This window comes from Podarcis muralis, chromosome 4, assembly GCF_964188315.1.
Source record: "Podarcis muralis chromosome 4, rPodMur119.hap1.1, whole genome shotgun sequence".
In the NCBI taxonomy this organism is placed as follows: Eukaryota; Metazoa; Chordata; class Lepidosauria; order Squamata; family Lacertidae; genus Podarcis; species Podarcis muralis.
Genome location: NC_135658.1, coordinates 75,572,392 through 75,594,601, shown reverse-complemented (window position 1 = coordinate 75,594,601; position 22,210 = coordinate 75,572,392). Strand labels below are relative to the sequence as shown.

Here is a 22,210-nt window from a genome sequence, read left to right as displayed (position 1 = left end):
AAGAATAGCTGGCAGAAGGTGTTGTTTTCCTGAGCCAGGTTCCGAAATCGGAAGTAAGCAAAATGCCCCTTGAAGAAGCAGCTGTGTAAGCTGGACTGCTGCATGCAGAAAACCCTCCTCTGTGTGGTGGCCTATGGTGCATTAAGATGATTTGAGCGTGGAAATAAAGTTCTGCTCAAGAATTCTGCTACTCACTGAATCAAGAGTAATTTGTCTGAAAAATACGTTCTCCTGCTAACCTGTATGTTGGAATCCTGCACGATACACAGCTGTTCCTGGATTTTCTGCAGCTCTTCCTGCTGCCACTGAATATTGGCTTGCAGTATTCGAGTCCTCTGCTCAAGCTGGTCTTTGATAGTTTGGAACATGTTAAACTGGGATGAGAGCTGAAACAATAAAACAAAGAGCAATGTTACTTTTCTAGTAAGTACAGTAACTTTTGTTCCATGAGACTGCTTTGCTGTCTTTCTAAGAATATTGTTACCTGCATTATACTACTGCTCTTGCATAAGGAACGGTGCATGTCTGAGACTTAGAAGCTGTAAGTAAAGCATTTTAAACTTACTTTGCAGTCTGTAGGGTTTCACTGAAAAAGTGGCAAAATGGGGGTCAGCTGCTTCACGCAACTGAATGGAGTTAAAGAAGGTTTAATAACCTATTCCTATGCTTCATTAATATGCATAATGACTGGGTTTAATACTCTGCTACTGGGGCTCTCTATGTGCTAGCCCCATGTTTTTAAGAACAGGCACCAGCCATTTTTCTTTTCCTTTTAACCCACACATGGGGGTACCTGGAGGATTAAATATAATTAATACCTTCTCTTAACAATTCCCATCATTCGCAAGATAAGCACATACTGATTACTGGTGTTACAGCACTAATATCTCTTTGACCACAAGTGCAGACCACCTGTGGTCAAAATAATACAAGAGTGTGAAAGGAGGCGGCTTCAGCAAATATTCCTTGATAGCTAGAAAAAAGAGCCAGGGCAGAAGAGTTAGAGCACCTATCTCTGATCATGATAACTCCAGTTTGTGTGTGTGTACCTTCCCCTCCATACAAGTGTCTTGCCAAATTTTTTTTATTGTCTCTAACTTCAGGGGAACCAGTGGCAGAGAGGACTTCCTAGACATAGAAAAGAAAAGCCCTTGATTCATCTAGACACTCCTGAGCATGCTCAAGAGGGTCATGTCATGCCAGTATGAATGGAAAAGTTTTAGTTTGCTATGCCTCCCAAATCGTTTTACTCTCACTAACTTAAAACCTATTCAAAGCTCCTGTCCTCCATCAGTTTGGTACACACCTGTGTATCTATTTCATGGATGTTCTTTTAATGTTTCTGTTCACTTGAACTTTTTTTTCCACCTTACCTGAGAAGCGGCAGGTTGGCTAGATCTCTGCAAGTCCTCCTGCATAGTGGGACTTCTTTGCAGGGAGGGAGACTCTGGGATGAGCTTTGCTCTTGTGGCTATAAAATAACATTTACCATTTAGAACAGAGTTGTTCAAAGTTTCTATTAATGTATACAAAAAGAGTGGGTCACTGGAATGGCAATAAAGGAAGTTGACTATAGAATAAATCCACCAGCTTTTGTCAACCTGCACCCTCTAGTTCTGGACTACAGCTCTGGCTGGAGCAGAAGGGAGTTGATGTTGTAACCCACTCTGAAATTGCACCCCAATAACTAGCAGGTAGTAAATGTTTCAAATAAGACAATGCCCTGTTGTGTTAGAATTATCCTTTCTGTTGGTCATGCTCCATGCGTGCAGGCCTGCGTTACTCTTTCCACACCATTCTGGCTTATACTGGCAGTATAAAATTATCAGTTTCAAAGTAGCATCTGCATAGAGACCACATCTGAAGGGCGGTATACAAATTTAATAAACAATAACAACTTACATGCTGTGTCAGGCAAGGATGTAGGCAAAGATTTGTGTGAGCCCTGAGAGGATACAGAAAGAGTCCGACTGGTCTCGAGGATTGACGTGTCTAATTCAAGAGCGTTAAAGTGCTGTTGAGGATCCAGTTCTGATCCACTGTCCTTAAAAAAACAAAGCAAACATCCTAAACGCTTTTGAAAGTTTCGAACTTACAAATGAATTTGGTTATAAATCATCTGGGTTTATTGAGGGAGAGGTCTTTTTTCAGTATCAGCACAACCCTATATACACACTTACTCAGAAGTAAGCGCCTTTGTGTTCGATGGGAACAGCTCCCTAGAAATTCCCAGTGAGCTCAACTGTTCATTGGGACAGAATACTGCAACCATGTTTCTCTGCTTCTCAAAGAAAAGCACTGGCTGCCAACTAGCTACCAGGCTAAATTGAAGGTGCTGTTACTGGTGTACAATGCCCTTATGCAGCTCGGAACAAGGATACATAAAAGATTGCCTCAACCTGTGCAGGACAGCATTGCATAGATGCAATTTCATCAGGTGGTCTGTTCCGCACAATGTCTGAATCATGCCTTTAATGTGGCAGCACCAGGCCTTTGGAACTCCCTGCTATTACATATTACCAACGTGTCTTGTCTATTGTCTTTTCAGAGCCTACTGAAGACCTTCCTTTCCCCACAAGCCTTTTGTGTGGAGCTGCTTATCCAAGTACTGGATTTGAAACTGTTTTTAGTGTATCTTTTAGGATTTTATGTCTTCATTGTTAATTGATTTGAGATTGTTTCACATGAAGTGATTCATAAATTGAATTAACAACAACAATAATAGCAATAACAATAATGTGTGTCTAGAATTGCAGTTTTAACTCCATGTATCACATGGTTAAAGTGCACCCATTTTTTACTGTCTTCAGTATGCAATACAGCGTTTAACGTCACATCTAGCCTGGCCTTTTGTATCCACGTTTCTGAGCAACAGAAGCTTCAAGTAGTTTTCTGTAAGATACTCATAAAAGACTCAGTTATTAACTTCATTAAGCAGTGAAAATCACAAGAACTCAGTCCTTAGATGCAGCTACTGTATAATCTGCTTTAATAGGCAGGAAGCTATGTACTCAGGAATGAGCCCAGGCCAATCCCCAGAGAACTTCAAAAGAAATGATTCTTAATTCTTGTCTTATAATGCATCTGCCTTTCATTGCCTGCTTCTTCCTATATGCTCTAGTTTCAAATTCGCATATTCTTTCAATTTTATACTCAACCATGAGATTATGTGGGCAGGGGGTTTGCTTGTCTGTCACCTCCCATGATTGGTCATTCAAAAATCAAAAGAGGTATGCATTTGTACAACTGCAGTGACCTTTGTATTGACACAGGGATTGAACAAAATTGCATAACACCACACGCAACCAATCAAGAACACCCTCAACACAAATCAGGTGGAAAGTAGGCTTATCTGAGATTACTCATTGCCTTATAAAATAAGGGACAGTGAACCTAGCAGGCAGTGACCATAGTGAGGAACAGGCAATGGAAGACATAAAGAAAACCCCAGGTCCATCTATATGGGACAATATTAGTGATCAAATCAATACACATTATTACCATCTGAACACAGTAGCTAAAGTCACCCTATGTGTCTTTACATTTAAAAAGTTATTCCCTTTCAGAGGCACATGATTGTCCCAAAGGTCATAATGGATATCTCTTATTTTGCAAGCTACCATTCCCTCATTTCTGCAATTGTATTCTGGAAAATAGAACGGGAATGTATTCCCAGCCATGTCTTACTCCATTACGTTAAGTTCACACCACCTACCTACACCACTTAAATAATGATACACAAGGTTGGTGATTACTGACATATGAGCTGAATAAAGTAGAAAACAGAAAAAAAAAACCTCTGAAAACAGCCATTTTAACATACCTTTAGTACTGAAGAGATGATCTCTGAAGGTGCATTTTCCAAAATCATATTCCGCCGCCTTTCCACTCGAACATCTGCATAACTGAACATTATTATTTTCTGTGGAGATCTACATTCCATTCCACTATTCTGAAAGCACTATTAAATGCAACTGGCAGTTTATTACATGATTAACTCCAGAAATTATTTGCAGTTAAAATCCACAAGTCATACAATCCAAATGTGTATAATAATGTAATGGATTACATTTTATGTTTAGCTTCTGCCCATTTTTACCTGGTTTTCAAACAAAAAGAAAACATTATCTGTAATCATATAATTACTTGAGGCTAGGTTCCATGGCTTTACACACGATGCTCTTCATACATACTTGGAAAAAGTTCACGTGTAAACACGTATGTGCAATCTTGTATACAATTTTGGTACATATACTCATGATTAGCCTTGTCCCTACCACACCCCAAGTACAGGTTAGCAACTGCAGAAAGGCTTATGTATAATGCATGAAATTGTTCTACCTCCCAAACTAGCAGGTATATGATTGTAATCCAAGTATTTCTCTAGAGTCCAATTAGCATGCCGATACAGAATTAATGTTTGTAACAAAATATTGGGCTGTTTCCAACAAAGTCATCTTGTCTATACAAAGTCTTCTGCTTGCACAACTGAACTTCCCCTCTGTCTCCACTTCCTGCATCCATCCTTGAAAAGATTTGGAGGGTGCACAGGGGGGAGAAAATCCAATTTTCAAGCAGAAGTCCTTGCATGAAAGGGACAATTTGGCTGGATAACAATTGATTGTATAGTAAAGCATATGCCTTATCTCCAGACAAGAGACTATCAATGAAGCAAGTACCTCAGCAAGATGGCCATAGTCTAACTACAGTGGCACCTTGGTTCTCAAATTTAAAACGTTCCGGAAGTCCATTCGACTCCCGAAATGGTTTGAAAACCAAGATGCAGCTTCTGATTGGCTGCAGGAGCTTCCTGTACTCAATCGGAAGCTGTGGAAGCCGCATTGGATGTTTGGCTTCCGAAAAACGTTCGCAAACTGCACACCCGATTTGTTTGGGAGCCAAGTCGTTCAACTACCAAGGTACCACTGTACTCCCTGTGACCCATGAGTGGTTTTATTCCATTGCACCCAGCATGCTCAAACTCTCTTAAGACTGCCCTTAAAAGTTGGATTAACTACCACAGAACCAAACTAGGGCCCTGTTGAATTACACATTTCCTCAAAGACTACATTAGCACGTGCAAGAAATGTTGTGGTGGCTGCTTGTAATGCAACCGTATGCAGATTTCTCTGTGGAGCAAGACATTTGTGCGACATTATCTCGCGAGGCGGCACTGGCAATGTTCATCTTTGCAGACTAAGAAAAAGACGAGGGTGGAATGCTAGAGAGTTGGCCAATCGACACACTGGTCAGCTTCACACCGCCTTTGCTGTCACAAGGTTGTGTTATATATACAGTCACCTCACAAATGTCTTCGTATGTGGCATTTACAACTAGTATGGTAGAAAGAATGAGTTTATTCTTGCCCTAAGCTCAGTAAGAAATTCCCCCTAGCTCATAACATATTGGACGTTCGTTTTCAATGTGACAGGAAAATAAGGAGCAGTGGTTGTCCTATGTGCGTCTCTTAACCAAGCTTTTATTTGCTCTTGCCCTGCAATGAGGACTCTACCGATCAGCACAACAGCAACGTCACTCAATTTCTCCATACCTTACTACCGTGTGGGTGCATACGATGAATTCTGGTTTGGAGTTCCACTGGTGATAGGTGATATAATAGTGTGTTTGCAGCCAGATCCACTGCTGTCCTTTGGTCAGAAACCGGTAGCAGCAAGACTTCCCTTTGCCAAACTGCATCACTATTTGTGGACACACACAAAAAATGCACACTGCATCAAAGATTTCAGGATATGAAAAACATCCTTTCAAAAAAAATGATTTTAGCTGATCTACATGCAGCTTTCTTAAGAGGGGCTTCGGAAACTTCAGTTTGGTACAGGACACAGCAGCAAGAATGCACGTGGGAGCACGTTTTCTATTTGTTAGAATTACACTAGCTGCTAAGAAAAAATGTACCATTTAGGGTGTGTGATTAAATCCTCCAAGATGCTGATCCGAGAACAGAATTTTGCCGCAAACTCTATAAAATGGATTCGTTCCTAAATTATTCATAGGTATATTAACTGAGAATACTGAAGGATATTTGAAGAAATAAAAAGAGAATAGAATTTGAAATCCTGTATAACTGATAATTTGCTTAAGAAAGAGTTAAAGGAATTAAGGCATTTTCTTACTTCTGCAGTGGAAATTCCATTCTTGTACAGTAACAATGAGAGAGAAACAAACAAACAAACAAACAAAATATTATTCACTAACAGGTTTACTTAGTATCACCAGCAGGGTGTGTGTGTGTGTGTGTGTGTGTGTGTGTGTGTGTGTGTGTGTGGAGAAGGAGGGGGAGCTCCATTGCTAAAACCAATGGTTTAGTTGAGTTGGATGCAACCCAATGTCTTCAGATTTTCATTTCTATCTTTGCTATCACACGGAAACAAACTGAATTCCCCTTACTGTAGGTAATGTCATACTCACAGTGTTCGTGGCAGCGTGCCAAGAGCTGAAGGTCATCTATATGATAGTAATCATATCCAGAAGTTCCCAGCACTTCAAAAGGCAAATATCCTATAATCGGTGGTGCTCTGTATCACGGTAAAATGCAAATGATTTTATTAAACCATTAAAAATATCATCAGCAGTGCTCAACCCTTATTCTCTCTTCCCACCCCAAAAACTCTAGAAGTTATACCACCTAGGCACTAAAACAATAAGCAGGCCAACAGACTATTTGGGACTGCTTCGTATTACTGGAACTCAGCAGGGAGGTAAAACCTCTTGTGCACAGCTCACCATTTTTTAAAATAAAGTGCTTAAAATAAATGAAGGAAAGCAGAAAGGTAGAACGAAAGGTAGAAATAAAGCAGGAAGGTTTACACAAGTTCACTCTGTAGAGCGACAGGACTGGTTAATTCACAACTGTGCACAGTATGTTGACAGGCCTCCAAATATGTCTCTCAGCGATGGGAACAAACATCGTCCAGGTTCTTGTTGTTTTTTAAGTCACTGGTTTAGATTGAGATGTCATGAAGCAATAAAAACTTCCAAGCGCTGCTATAGTGCTTTGGGAAAATGTTGCAATGAGTTTTTAAAGTGTTTCTACCTTAAAAAAGCAAAAGGTAAAGGACCCCTGGACGGTTAAGTCCAGTCAAAGGCGACTCTGGGGTTGCGGTGCTCATCTCACTTTACAGGCCAAGGGAGCTGGCGTTTGTCCGCAGACAGTTTTTCTGGGTCATGTGGCCAGCATGACTAAACCGCTTCTGGCGAACCAGAGCAGTGCACGAAAGCACTGTTTTCCTTCCCACCAGAGCAGTACCTATTTATCTACTTGCACTTTTTGGCGTGCTTTCAAACTGCTAGGTTGGCAGGAGCAGGGACCAAGCAACGGGAGCTCACCCCGTCGCAGGGATTCAAACCACCAACCTTTTGATCAGCAAGCCCAAGAGGCTCAGTGGTTTAGACCACAGCGCCACCCACGTCCCTTGTTTCTACCTTAAAACCCATTAAACCCAGATAACTCTTCATAATTGTAAGTAATAACAGGGGGGAAAGGGTACACGAAAAAATAGGTGAAACTAACCACGTTTACCTCAGATGTATGGACAGCAAGATGCATGGTACTGCACATTAAAAATGAAAACATGAAGACAGAAGATGACAGTATTTTTTTCCCTTTAGTATTATGGGGTTGTTGTTTTTTTGCCTGGTCTGGATTTTGTTGCTTGTCAAGTCTGTTAGTTTAACTATATTATTGGGAGAGATCCAACACAACTATATGGAACACATTTTGGGGGCACACAGAAGGCTGGATGGTGCAGAAGAGAAATCTGAAGCCACACAGTGCAATCAGGCAGATGTTGTCATAGGTCACCCATTGCATAAATATATTGTGTCTGAATCATTCTCACACTTTTGAACACTGCCCCGTAATCCTCTGATGAAGGACAATTAAGTAACTTCAAATAAATATGATAAATAAACAGTAGTAAATTGTCTAAGAAAACACAAAGTATAGTCGTCTTCTTTTTTTAACCAACCTGTGATCCAGAAACAAAAATTTCCATTCCAAACTGTGTCTTGAAGTGAATTCCTCTAAAGGTTCTTCAGCGATGCACATTTCCTGTATTAGAATAAAATTCTGAGTGACTGTAGTATTTTGCTTTTTTTTCTTAAATGTTAGTGAACAACATGTGAAAGGAATAGAAAAGAAAAATTAAATATCTCCGTCTAATAGCTAAATAGCAACTCCATCCAGTTTATTAGTTTTAACTGGGGCTGGGCTACTTATTCTGGATATAATGACAAAACAGATTAAATGTTTTCATTCCTAACATAGTTCAGCCTGGATAGCTCAGTTAGTAAGAACATGGTGCTGATAACACCAAGGTTGTAGGTTTGATCCCTGTATAGGACAGCTGCATATTCGTGTGTTGCAGGGAGTTGGACTAGTTGATTCTCAGGGTCCCTTCCAACTCTACATTTTTATTATTCTATTAATTGTTTTGGAAAATTTTACAGCTAGATGGATACTGATGAAAACGACCTCTTTCTGTTGAGTGGAGTCCACTCCAGCTAAAATAAAATAAAAACTTACTTAACACAGAGTCTGACATTGTTGAGAGTCCCTAGACCCAGCAATTTTTGGCATACATATTTGGAGACTGAACATGAGAATGACAAATCCTATGATAAGCACTCCTAAACGTTACTCCTGAGGCAGAGATCACTCCCCACAGGGAGGCTTGCTCCTGAAGCAATGTAACATGTGCACTGGCCCATTCTACTCCACGAAGAAAGCCCCTCAGATTGCTTTTGCAGATATGAGACAACTGCATTCCATCCCTAGTTCTGCATACACGGGCAGATGTTTTGGATAAGTATCAAATTGACCAGGCTCAAATTATCAGCTGACTTACCAGCAGCAGAGGGATGGGGTGGTGGCGGCAATCTCAGAGAGGTATTTCTAACAACTTATTTACTTAGAACATTTATATCCTCCCTTTCCGGGCTCCGGCCCAACAATACCTGATTTTAGCTTCAGCAAGATGCCTGCATGATTATCTGCAAGATGCCTGCTGGCAGTTGACTTGAAAAGTTGCATGCATTGCCTCGCGGAGCCTCAAGGTGCTCCCCTGCTGCTTTTTGTACCAGTTTACCTTCAGAAATATTGAACACCTTACCCGACGGCCATTCCGTTATGCCAAGGTACCATGTATGCCCCTGCTCTGCAAGCCATGGCTTTGGGAGGAGCCACCATATACGTAGAGAGGAGGCTCCGCCTATCCCTAACGCCTTGTACACACCCATGAGTGGGAAGATAAGGGACTGAAAGGGCTGATACGACTACAAAGACTTTTAACAGACTCTAAGACATACACACTTGCCTTTAGAAACTGAGGTGTTGCCAGTCGAACAGTAGCGACAAAGCAGACTTGTTTTCCTAGTGGTGTTCTGTAACCTCTTGGAACAGCACCATCAAAGCCATTACAAGGAGATATAGGCACTGGATAAGAAAAGTGCGAGACAAAGAGTTGTGCCTTTTAGTGTATTTAGCTCCCACTATTTTATACATATAGAAATGCGCTGATACTAGGTATCACTCAGAGAGGTATGTGTCTGAGCAGTGCTTTTAAGGTTATGTATGTGTATATGTATGTATTATTTTTTAAGGAATTAGCTGAATAAAAAAAAAAATTAAGTCACAACTTAAAGTCAAGCCAGAAAGTAAGCTGGAGGGTATTCAACACTAGGCTTTACTCAGTGTAGGCTTTCTGAAATTAATGGCCCGAACGTATAGTCTTCATTCATTCATTTCAATGGGTCTACTCTTGAGTGAACCTTAGTGGCTTAGTTGACTACCCCCTCCCTGCCAATCAAACCTTTATTGCATTAGCATACAGCCATAGCAGGATAAGACAAAAATGCTAGAGACAAGCAACCAAACAAAATTCAAAGCGATATTACTGGCGTTATGACATTTAAATTACCCTAAGACAATAATGTAAAGATTTAGTTGCCAGCGCCGGGAATCTAAAATGCGGATGTATATAAAGCATATAATGGCCCAAAATAGGCTAGGCACATTAGGTTAAAAAGGTAATAAAAAGAGTTAAAACAGGTCCAGGTCTAGGACACACTACCCAGTCAGAGTAGCCCTGAGTTTCAAAGCCTGCACTATAAAGATTGCCACCCCACGTGAAATTTGGGGATTTGCGTCCACAAGAAGCGATTTCAAACAGTCTTCCTTAGATGTGATGGTGGACGGGATCAAGAGGAGGAGCTTAGTTCTTATTAGCTCATAAATAGGGCAGTAGAAAAAGAAATGTATGAAGTCCTCTACTTCATTCATTGTGCATGGACATAGACGCTGGGTAATAGGGATCTTAGAGTAAATCCCCTGCAAGAAGGCCGTGGGTATAGAATGGAAACGGGCCATGGTAAACGCTCTTCTCAAATTGGGCTCCGTCAGGTCTATCAAGTAGTTGGCAAGTGATCTTACCACTTTCACTTTAGGGAGCCACATGAAGAGGCGAGCTGTGGTGGACTGTGCCCGGGCCATGGCCTCGTCTCTTGTAAGAATCCAGGCCCGGATTTTATGTTGGTCCCAAGATGACAGCGTGTCAAGATCTGGGAGGGAGTAGCGTGCAGTAATAGTCTCCATGGCCTTGGACCATTTGTTGCTATGAGAACAAGTTAAAAAGGCTTGCCTGGCTAGTAGGGAACCTGGGGCATTGATTAATTTACAATAAAAACTAATAATTCTAATGTGGGCTCTCGCAACAATGGAGGGGAGGCCCAGTTCTGTTCTTAACTGTGCAGCAACCGAGCCCTTGGGGAGACCCAGTAACTTTCGTGCAAAAGAGTTTTGTAGAATCTCGAGCCGTTGTAGTGTTTTTAAATTCCACCCCCAGATTTCAACCCCATACAGTTACATCGGGAGGACTTTGCTGATAAATGCTTTTCTGATTGGTGGAACCAACTGGCCGCCATTTGCATAGAAGAATTTCTCCAAGGCTTTGATGGTTCTACGGGCAGCCAGGATGGTCATATTTAGGTGAGCTGACCAGCTAAGCCCATGCTGAAAAGTGATACCCAAATACTTGAATGCTGAACAATATTCAATAGAGTGGCCCTCCCTGCCAATAAATTGTGTCTTTAAAAATTGGTCATTGCTGAACAGCAGTATAGCAGATGGGCTGGAAAACGATGTCAAGTGAGAAGCAATAGGTGGGAGGAGATGCTGAACCCCCTCAAGATAGATGGGAGGGGTTGGGATAGATAGAAGTAGCAAGAAGAGATGGAGATCACTATTCCCCTCAAACTCATCCCCCCCCCCCCAGGAAAATCTCTCCTAGCTTTACAGGTTTTCAGCACAGCACAGATTTGAAATGTGTGACCATGACGTCTCATTCCACTCTCGGAGAAGCTTCCACTTCCCTATTAGCGAAATGTGTCACTTTCAGTGCTGTGGAATATGATTCTGTTTTTCCTGGTCTATCCAATTCTGGCTGATATTTACCTCCTTTATTACAGGCTAGTTGTGTGCAGATATATTTTCTGCCCTGCCCATGAGTATTGAAATATGCAATCTGCTACCTACGCTCTGAGTTGTACACTTCTGGAAAAAGCACAGCATGAGATTCTGGCTGCTAGCCTGAAACCAAAAGGTTATATAAAAAAAACCCTAGAGGATATAGTTTTTAAAACACTTGTTTTCATGTCGAAATTATACTCCATTTGTTTCCGCGCTGAATTCAGCATCTATTTCATCAAATAACAGTACCTGTCTATTATTTCACATCTTAATTCATTTTGCCATATTCCTAAGACTGAAGAAAAAAGACTCAATTCACAGAGACATACAGCCAAATAAATATCACTTCTCATGCAGAAATGCGTCTGCATAAAAAATGCAGTTGTGTATTTGCTGTTGCATCACCACTGTGCCCATTTTCACTTGTGCATCACAAAGATGCTTTTAAACATTTATGTAATGGCTAAAAGGGGTTTCTGCATTGGTGTGCGTCTGATAAGATGGTCCTTTTATATTGGTAAATTCAGAGTCATATGAAAATAAGAAAAAAGAATGCTTCACCACAATTTTTTTTTAAAATGCTGCTAGTTATATGGTCTGGCACCAACCAGTTATGCAGCGTTTATACAGTCTTGCAGACTGTGGAATTGTGAGTTCTGACAAGCACAGTGTGAATACGATATGACCATTTGAGCTAATATCAACTTTTTAAACATTACTCCTAGAATATGTTCAGACAAACAACTGAAGCGAAATCCAAGAAATAGTTGGAAGTTGGAAGTAATTAAACAAATTATTACTTTTGTTATTATATTGCCACAAAGCAGCCTTTTAGTGCATACTAGAAATACAAAGCTGTTTTCCATTCAGTAAGAATATTCTACTGTATGAACACACAGTGTTGAGGAAGTGGGGCAGGGATATGGAATATGATATTTACGCCACTTACGCTCTAACCCTATAATAGTCCGTTTTAATAAACCACAGCTCCTCAGTATGCCAAGGATCACTGTGAATTGGTTATGGTTTACAAAACAGTTGCCTCTGGTTATTTGTAAATTGCTTGGCATGTGTTTTCTTTTTAATGCTCTCTGCATACCTACCTCAATATTTTATATTTTTCTGAAGCAACTGGGATGTCCCAGACCATATATGCATACCTGTAACTTTCCTTCCTTAATTTAAAAATATTATCTCAGTAATTGGTGGATGCAAACTGCTAAGCACTAGAAAGAAGACAGAATTATTTGGATCCAGACAGAGAGATGTCTCCCTCTCCTCTCTCTCTCTCTCTCTCTCTCTCTCTCTCTCTCTCTCTCTCTCTCTCTCTCTGTGTGTGTGTGTGTGTGTGTGTATGTGTATAAGGAGCTTTCCATAGGTGTTGCCAATGAGAGATGCTGGTGCCAATACACATCTCCATTGCGAAGCTCACCCAATACATACTGAACTGGCATGGGAATAAGGGTGCCTCTGGGTCACAAGGTGCTACCAGTTGCTACAGCTGGATTGTAAAGAATTGTACAGAGACAATAGGCAAGAAGAAGAAGAAAATGCATGAAAGTGAGCAACAGGGACAGCTCATCCTAATAGTACCATGCCCTGCTAGGCTGCAATCCCCTACCTTCATAGCACCAGCTTCTTATGGCTACGCAAACATTACGCTAAAGAGAGGGAAATCACCATAAACTATCCTAAAGCGCAGGTTAATAAGGAATTTTTGCAAAGTTAATCTAGCTTGCAGTAAAGAATACTTTGTTAGAATTGAATTTTTTACTTGCTACGTAAACTACAACTGACCAAGACAAGGGACCGAATCCTGCATAGTATAGAACTTCCAACACTGCAATTCTATGTTTCTATGATGCCCATCGACAGAGGAGCTGAAACCATTCCTAACTGAACGCAGCAACATTTTAAATTCTCCCAATGGGCCTTTCTAGAGAATGCTAAGCCTCACCTTAGACTTTGTGCTAACATTCATTTTCAGCGACATTAGAGAAATATCTCGTGCAATGGAGTGCGCATTCAAGTGTGGAAAGGAAAGACTGGCTGTGGGGAAGAAAGATATGCTATTGCTGGCTTTTAAAAATGTGGCTAGCTGCATGCTCCAGCTTAAGATAAGGGGAATGAATAATTTCCAGGCCATTAAAAAGAACCCCAAATAAAGCTAAATAAAATGGCTGAGCATTGCTGTGGTTCTGCAGTAACCAATATAGTGTCCTCCAGATGTGGAGTTCATCTCTCATCATCCCTGAGCACAGACCATGCTGGCTGGGGCTGATAGGACTTGGAGTTCCTCAACATCTGGAGGGCACCGTGTTGGCTATGTCTGCAGTGCATGATCAGCTTTGCTGCTGTTTGGTGCAAGAAAATAAATCATTGGATAAGTGCTCCTGCACAGCGGCTACATGTGAACATGCAGCACCAAGAGATTTTAAAATTAAACAACAACCACCAAAATGGCCCAGGCACAGGTTGGGGGAATTGTGTTGCTCACCATTAGTTATAACACAGGAAATAAGAAATCCCTCTGATATCTGCACAACCATATTACTACACACAACACACTAGCAATTAATGTGCTATGTGGAAGGACTACTTACAACTGTATTCCACGGAAATGTTATGTACTTGCAACAGAGGTGGACCTTTGAAGGATGGTGCATGGATGGACCTTCCACAAGTAAGCGTAAAACAGTCACATTCATTACACAAGAAAATGGATCAAGTGCTCTGGGTTTGCTTAGAACTGCAGCTTTGCAGTCTAGTCATAACCATATTTACTCATAAGTAAATCCCACCTAGTTCAATGCTTGGTATTGTGGTCTAAGCAACTGGTTGTTGTCATTCTGTCTGAAATTGCTCTGTTAATGTTGGAAATGCGCATGCACGCACAGAGAGAATGCTCAACCCCCTATATACATTTATTTAGTCACTGGTTATAGTTACAGAATAGCTGAGACTTACCATGACTGTAAGACAGAAAGTTCCCTACAAATTTTATATATTCGTATGTTGGATATTCCTTTGGGTTCAGACTTCCCCTCAGAAGATGACAGCAAAATTCCAAATCTTCATCAGCTGGAATTTAAAAAAAACACATGTCAAAAAAGTTAAAATAAATATTATTTGTAAACTAAACGCAATGAGATTCACATAATGAGGCAAATGGAAGAACCGCAATGAATTCAACAATGCTGTCTGTAGCCACAAAGGCCCACAGTCTGCTGGATGAATCTCTGCATAAACCTAGGCTGCTCAGAACTATAAATAGGTATTTCTCATGCATACTTAAAGCCAGGGATTGAGTTTGACTCTTAATCCCATTTTTCAGTACCATTCCATGAAATAAATCACGCAAGTTTAATATATATATATGTGATTGCAAGCAATCCAATGCAAAAAAATCAACTTCACACTGCAATTTTTATTGTCATCTCTTTTCCTTTTCCTGCATAACAAAATTATTCTTTATTTATTCTGGAAAAAAATCTTTTTTAATTAAAACAGTTTCTTTAGGGGACAGCTGCACTGGTACGCTGCAGCAAAAGGAAGAAGAGTATCTTGTGGCACCATGCATCTGATGATGTAGGTTGTAGACTATGGAAGCTTATACCATTATAATTTTGCTAGTCTTTAAAACAGGTTAACCATAGATAGAATTGATTAAAATGAATCTATCTTATTAACTAATAATCCCTGATCCTTCTCCCATGCCTGCCCTTTTAATAGTTCAAAGCACTGTGATTTTAAAACCAATATGCAAAAAATTCCACAAGTTCTCATGTATAATAATAAAAATAATAATTTATGAACAGATGACTACAACAGGATCTGATTAAAGTCTCCTTATATGTATATCCAACTAAAATAACACTTTTCCTTAAGATTCAACCATGTATTATTAACATAGCTGTGAACAGTCCCATTTTTGAGTACAATAAGCACGATTATTCTAGATTTTAAATTGCATAGAAGAATAATTCTCTATGGACTGGTTCCCTTAGCTTCAAAACGAAAAATATAATACATGAACTATCCTTTCCCAAAAACATATGTAATGTCATTGCATGCAAAGCATTCTTTAAAGTGTAAGAGATAAATAAATCTTAGAGCCGATGGGTGGGATCCAACAAATATGTCAGGGCAAGGATTTATGCTTGTGCAGCAGAACTTCCCCTCCTCTCCTCTCCTTGTGCACCCCCTAAATCTGTTCTAGGGATTCCTGCAACAATCCACAGCAGATCTGAGCAGAGTGAGGGGCACACACAGGGGAGGGAGGAGGTGGGGAAAGTTCTGTTGCACTAGCATAAATCCTTGCACTGACCAAACCTATTAGATGGATACTATTAAAGGTAAAGGGACCCCTGACTATTTGGTCCAGTCGTGGCCAGCTCTGGGGTTGCAGCGCTCATCTCGCTTTATTGGCCGAGGGAGCTGGCGTACAGCTTCCGGGTCATGTGACCAGCATGACTAAGTCGCTTCTGACAAACCAGAGCAGCACACGGAAACGCTGTTTACCTTCCCGCCAGAGCAGTATCTATTTATCTACTTGCACTTTGACGTGCTTTCGAACTGCTAGGTTGGCAGGAGCAGGGACCGAACGACGGGAGCTCACCCTGCCGCGGGGATTCGAACCGCCGACCTTGCGATCAGCAAGTCCTACGCACTGAGGTTTTACCCACAGCGCCACCCGCGTCCCTCTGGATACTAATACTGCCCTGTTAATTTTTTTGTCCCATGAACGCAGTAGAAGTAATACTCACATTTTAAGTACTCTGATGAGACAGTATCCATCAGTAGCATGTGAGATGATAATATTTTATAAATGTCCGAATGTTCTTGCTCTGGGAGGAAATTCAGCAGGTTCTGATCCATCACGTCAGACTGCAAGTAACAAAAGTGCCCATTACAGAAATGACCAAAATATGGTATTCCTATTGTTTGCCATCACACACAATTAAAAATAAATAAATAAAGGCAAAAACCATGCAGTGCATTTTGGCCTGACAATCCCATGGAACTCAGGAGAGCTCCTTTCTGAGTAGGTATGTATAATAAGACTGCATTCTTAATTCTCAAATGTTATGTTAGGCATGCAGTTCCAGGATTTTACATTAGCTGTACTCACAGCCAGACCCCTTTGTTGCGTGCGAGGAACCCTCATTCAGAGATCCTCAATATGGAACCACAAGAGCTACTCACGGGTAAATGTCCAAGAAGAGGTGTGATGCTGTCAGAAACATACACAATGCTTCCATCTGTTGTAACAGCTATTACAAAACCATCTAATGCCTGGGAGAAAGAAGAAGAAAGAAATAGTATGGGTGGGAGTATTGTTAGGTGAAAACTGGGGGTTCACACCTTTCAGCTGAATCCTTTTACACAGAATATTTCCTTATTTCAACTTTGTAGCTCCAAGGAAGCTCTTGGAGATCAGACAGGATTTGTTTTGTCTCCTAAGAGCCTGGGTTTAATTGCCCTTCAGCACTTGAAGCTGTTGCAAATGGAGCTGGTCTCTCTGGTCGCACAGCTACACACTTTACTCTCAAGAAAAGAAAAGAAATATGTTGAAGAAAAGTAAAGGGAAAGGGTGCTATTTATACTAAGAACCAATTGAAATTTTATCACTGGTAGGTTTATCGTTCTCCCCTCCTCTTTTTTCCTTACCTCTGTGTTCCCAATATTTTTTTGCATTTTTTAACTGCTTCTGCCACTACCACAACTATACCCTTAACTTTTAAAAAATATATAAAGAAAAAATTCCAGTCAGAATCTGTGGGGTGCACAAAAGTGGCCACATAAATCATGTAGCTCAAAAGACCAGTAGCAGGCTACAGAGAGACCAAACTTCTGACGAGATAGCTGGTCCACCCCGGGTGGCCCACCAAACTCTTTTGGAAAAGGGGTCCGCCCCTGTTCAAGGTCCTACTCCTAGTAGATCGAGTGGCCAAGCTCAACAGTCAGATGACCTTGTAAATCCCACTCAGCCTTTACGAGAGGTTTTTCATCAGAGGAAGATAACTGATTTCTTTATTGGCTCCCCTCTTCCCGTATTAAAGTTGAGCCAATTTTCTGAATGACAGTCAATTGGAGGTACGGGGGAACCCCAGCCTTCAATATTAAGTTGGAACATTGCTGGATGGAAAAGTAAAAAATTAGATCCAGAATTCCAAAAATATATTAATTCCTTTCTTATTATACTATTACAAGAAACTTGGGTGGAGGAGGAAATTGAGTTAAATGGCTTTGAGTTTATATGTCTGCCTGCTAGCCCGTCAATGAATGGTGGCCGCCCTAAAGGTGGCCTTACAATTGGTATCTCCCTTAAACTTCGGGCTAAACTTTCACTAGTGCATGCATTTCCGCCTTATGCTATTACCGGACTGATCTCTGGTGGTAACTTCTCTTTATTGGTTACAAATGTCTATTTCCCTCCGGGAGGGTTAGCAGCGGATCTTACTTCTAGATGGGAATCCCTAGAGGATTTTTTACTTTCTTGCTTTCTTAAATATCCCAATGTCCCCTCCATTACTGGAGGCGATTTTAACGCTCGGATAGCCTCAAATTGGGAGGCTCTTAAAAAGTCTAAGTGGTAGACTGACCCTGGCGCTCAAACTTACGATCTAGCATACACCCCCACTAGAATATCAAAGGATGTAAAAGTCAACAAGGCGGGAGTGATGCTTTATCAGATGACTCTACGCCTCAATTTAATAATATTAAACGGCAGGTGTCCTCCAGACATACCAGGAGAGTTCACCCACCTGGGGTTAAAATCCAACAGTGTTCTCGACTATGTTTTGGTTTCCCGGGATCTATTTTTGAATGTCACCTCCTTTAAAATTGATAATGCCCAATTTAGTGACCATCTTCCCCTGACAACCAAGTTATGTGTTGACTGGCAGTTGCTCGACCGCTTCCACCCAATCCCGGTGACTGTGGAGTCATCCACTAAAGTAAAGGGGACTAGATGGTCCCCTGCCCTCGCTCATAGATATATGGATTTTATCAGAGAAAAGTTTTCTGGTGATCAGCCGGACGTAGGAATAGTCCCACGTGATCCTATTACCTGTTTGAACTCTTTTTCTTGCCTGATAGAAGTTTTAACTCGCTTTTTTACTTCTCCTACCTATGGACTTAAAAAAGACTATTTTAAATTTGGCGCCCCTTGGTTCAACTCGGCTTGCAAACTAGCCAGACTCCATCTTCACACAATATACAATGACTATAAACTTTCCGGTGCTCCGGCTTTACCTCCATCTTATTCCCTGGCTAAAAAAGCATACAAACAGGCCCAGAAATCGGCCAAACGGGAATGGCATTCAAATCGTTGGCAGACTATAATTTCTGCCTCGAAATCTCATAACTCCCGGAAATTTTGGTCCTTAATAAAGGGAAGAAACACGAAATATCCCTTAACGGTGATCCCGGCCCCAACATGGGAGCAGTTCCTGAGAAAATATTTCTCAGTGGCAGAAGCTCCGGCCACTCATTGGAGACCTTCTAATCCCCTTCCCGTCTGGCCCAATACCGACCCTGCTGAAATCCTAGAATTGATAGCTGAGCTGAAAACTGGTAAGGCCCCTGGGCCAGATTTGGTCCCAGTTGAGGCCATAAAGCTTCATTCTGCATGGTGGGCAGGGATCTTAGCTAAAACGTTTGACGCAATAAATGCCACGGGCTTAATACCAGGAACGTGGAAGGAGGCCATTATAATTCCTATCTACAAAAAAGGCCCTCCCGGTGACCCAGGGAATTATCGGAATATCAGTCTGCTATCGTCCATTGGGAAAATATATGCCCGTTTCTTGCTGAAAAGGCTGATGAAGTGGTCAGTTGAGGCTGACCTGATTGGACATGAGCAAGCTGGATTTAGATCAAACCGATCCACAACAGACCAGGCAATTATTCTTTATCACTTAGCCCGGAAATACTCGACACCTCGACGGGGCCAACTTTGCGCAGCTTTCATAGATTTGAAAGCTGCATTTGATAGTATTCCGAGGAAATTGCTATGGGATAAACTTGCCTGCTGGGGAATAGATAGAAGGCTCCTGTGGCTTATCTCCCAACTTCATGCCGGGTCCGTGGCCAGGGTGAGATTATCCCCTGCTGGAGACCTGACTAACCCAGTGCCAGTAAATAAGGGTGTACGCCAGGGTTGTATTTTAGCGCCGCTTCTTTTTAACTTATTTATCAGTGATATGAGGAACCCATTAGCCGTCGCACAAAAATTTATCCACACCCCTCGCATAGCTGATTACCGTTGTCCTTTACTTCTCTACGCAGATGATGCGGTACTACTCTCTTACTCTAGAGTGGGTTTAAGGAGGGCATTAAAGATTTTTGCGACATATTGCCTTTCTAATCATCTGTCTATCAACCACACCAAGTCTAAAGTACTGATATTTTCAAGGAGTCGAAAACTTTATTCTTGGAAGCTGGAGGGCACGAAAATCGAACAAGTACATAAATTTAAATACTTAGGAATTTATTTTCAATATAATTTAGGGTGGAAAGCGCACACTGAATATCTTCAAAACAAGACAAAAGCCCTATCACACTCCCTCCTCCGTTTTTTCTACTCTGAGGGGGCCTTATTCATCCCTGCGGCCTTGAAAGTGTATAGCATCAAAGTGATGGCCACAATGGCCTATGCTGCACCTTTATGGGCTGCCTTTGCAAACCTCTCACCTTTAGAGACACTTCAAAGCCAATTCTTACGCCGACTTTTAAAATTACCAACATGCGTAAGTAATGCGGCCATTCGCTTAGAAATGAAGATCCCCTCAGTGGAGTTAGTCATATGGAGGAGAGTTTTGATCTATTGGATATCCCTATGGCATAAACTCCCGAACCACTATCTAATTCAATGCATGTGGCGGGATGACTTCACAAATTTGTGGTCAGGAAAAATCCATGCCAAATTGCTGTCCTATGAGATCTCGCCCACTGAATTGCTCAAACTGGATCTAAATGTGGCAAAAAGGTGTATAAATCAAAGGCTGGATGATGTGGAGCTATACCAAAATTTCGTAGCTGGTGGTGGAGCCTGCTCGCCGTTAAATTTCGGCATAACCCCTATCTACCGCGCTCCGTCCTACTTAACATCGCTTATGGCTGTGTCTCACCGTTATGCCTTCATTAGAGCTAGGTTCAATGTTTTTCCAACAAACGTGCTGAGACATAGATTCACTAAGGGCCAAGTCCCTTCAATGTGTGCTTGTGAAATGAAAACATCTGAATCTCTACATCATGTTATGTTTATCTGCCCTTTGTACAGTTCAGCCCGTGCTAGTATTCTAAACCCCATAATCCAGCCTATGGCTGACAAACCAGTAGACTTACAGCTTGCCTGGGTACTTCAAGATGTGGATCCTTATATTACCCTACAGGTTGCTAAATTCCTAACAGCCGTCCTCTCGCACAAGAGACGGAACGGAATGTTAGCTGATTATTGATAGTCACAAGAATTTTCTATAATGACATCAGATATTGTTTTTAGTGTAGTGCCAAATTTTTTAATCTTAATCTTAAACTTTTTTATGAATGGCTAATATCCGTCCTTGTGAGTGTGAACTGTGTTATACTACTTGTGGTTTGTATGAGTCCGCTGTTTTATTTGATTTGTTTTGTTGTGTTGTGCTTCATGATGGGCTTAATAGCCGAATAAACATTTGTTGTTGGCCCAAGAAATTAATTTGATGCAGCCTCTGAACACTTACTGCCTGTATTTGTAGAGCTTCTCATTACAGCTAAAGAGTGTCTCATTACATCATTTACTCATTCCCTAATTCACTATAACCAAAAAAATCTATGTAACAACTTAGGGCTCCTTCCTCAACCACCCAGCAGGACAGTCAACTCCTTTCTTCTTTTGTATCACTTTTTTCCAAGTTTTTCTTTGCAACCAGAACTGAAGGTAAGATGCCTTTGACAGCTACATTAATTAAGCTCATGGTCCACATTTGGCTTGAACACATTTTTCTACTCTTGAAATACTTAAATCTTGAGAAAAAAGAATCCTCCAGAGATAGCTGTCTTGAGCCCGTTACAGTGGAGATTTGTTTGAGTAAATGGTTTATTTATCTTTAATACATTATACATTTTGCAGATGGGTTCTCATTAGGATTTTATGGAAGAATCTGATCAATGTATCCAAACATGAGACTATTTTTACTTCTTTGTTTGCAAACAGTTCGTGCAACAGAAGGATGGCCCACTTTTCTGCAAAAACTCTGCTGAAACTGCCTCATTTGTACAAAAGCAAGCTGGTTACAGCTGTGAGCCAAGCTGTGAGCCAAGCAGAAATTCAGCAGGTGAAGCCTTTTTTTGCCAAACATACATAGTGATGGAGAAAATTCGCTTAAACACAGAAGAGCAATTCCAGAAAACATTAGCAGCTAATATCATCATCGTAAGAGAATTCAAGGCAACTGCTATCAGTTCACTGCTATCAATACACTCATACCCCAGGATGGAACATTCAGTTTTATAATTTCACTTGTATTTCATATGTAGACCACACAACAAAGACTGGCTCAGGACTGCAGTATCTCAAGAACTGCCTCTCTCCATATGAACTGACCCAGACCGTATGATCGTCAGCTGAGGCCCTTCTTCATGTGCTTCCTCCACAAGAGGTCTGGAGGACAGCAACACGAGAACGGGCCTCTTCTGCAGTAGCTCCCCGCTTGTGGAATGCCCAGGGAGGCTCATATC

General features: G+C 41.2%; 1 protein-coding gene across 3 annotated transcripts in view; it reads right to left on the bottom strand.

Moving 5' to 3' along the window:
- Positions 1-22,210, bottom strand: part of NPAS2 (neuronal PAS domain protein 2) — a 57,733-nt gene that overhangs the window by 12,740 nt on the left and 22,783 nt on the right. For all 3 annotated transcript variants that reach the window (XM_077927598.1, XM_077927597.1, XM_077927599.1), the window contains exons 5-15: positions 16,691-16,780; positions 16,252-16,372; positions 14,453-14,566; positions 9,336-9,454; positions 7,989-8,071; positions 6,430-6,536; positions 5,552-5,699; positions 3,824-3,905; positions 1,903-2,044; positions 1,374-1,471; positions 240-386 (exon numbers count right to left, since the gene is read on the bottom strand). In XM_077927598.1, coding sequence (XP_077783724.1) covers positions 240-386; positions 1,374-1,471; positions 1,903-2,044; positions 3,824-3,905; positions 5,552-5,699; positions 6,430-6,536; positions 7,989-8,071; positions 9,336-9,454; positions 14,453-14,566; positions 16,252-16,372; positions 16,691-16,780 — 1,251 coding nt within the window. The remainder of the gene's footprint in view (positions 1-239; positions 387-1,373; positions 1,472-1,902; positions 2,045-3,823; positions 3,906-5,551; positions 5,700-6,429; positions 6,537-7,988; positions 8,072-9,335; positions 9,455-14,452; positions 14,567-16,251; positions 16,373-16,690; positions 16,781-22,210) is intronic.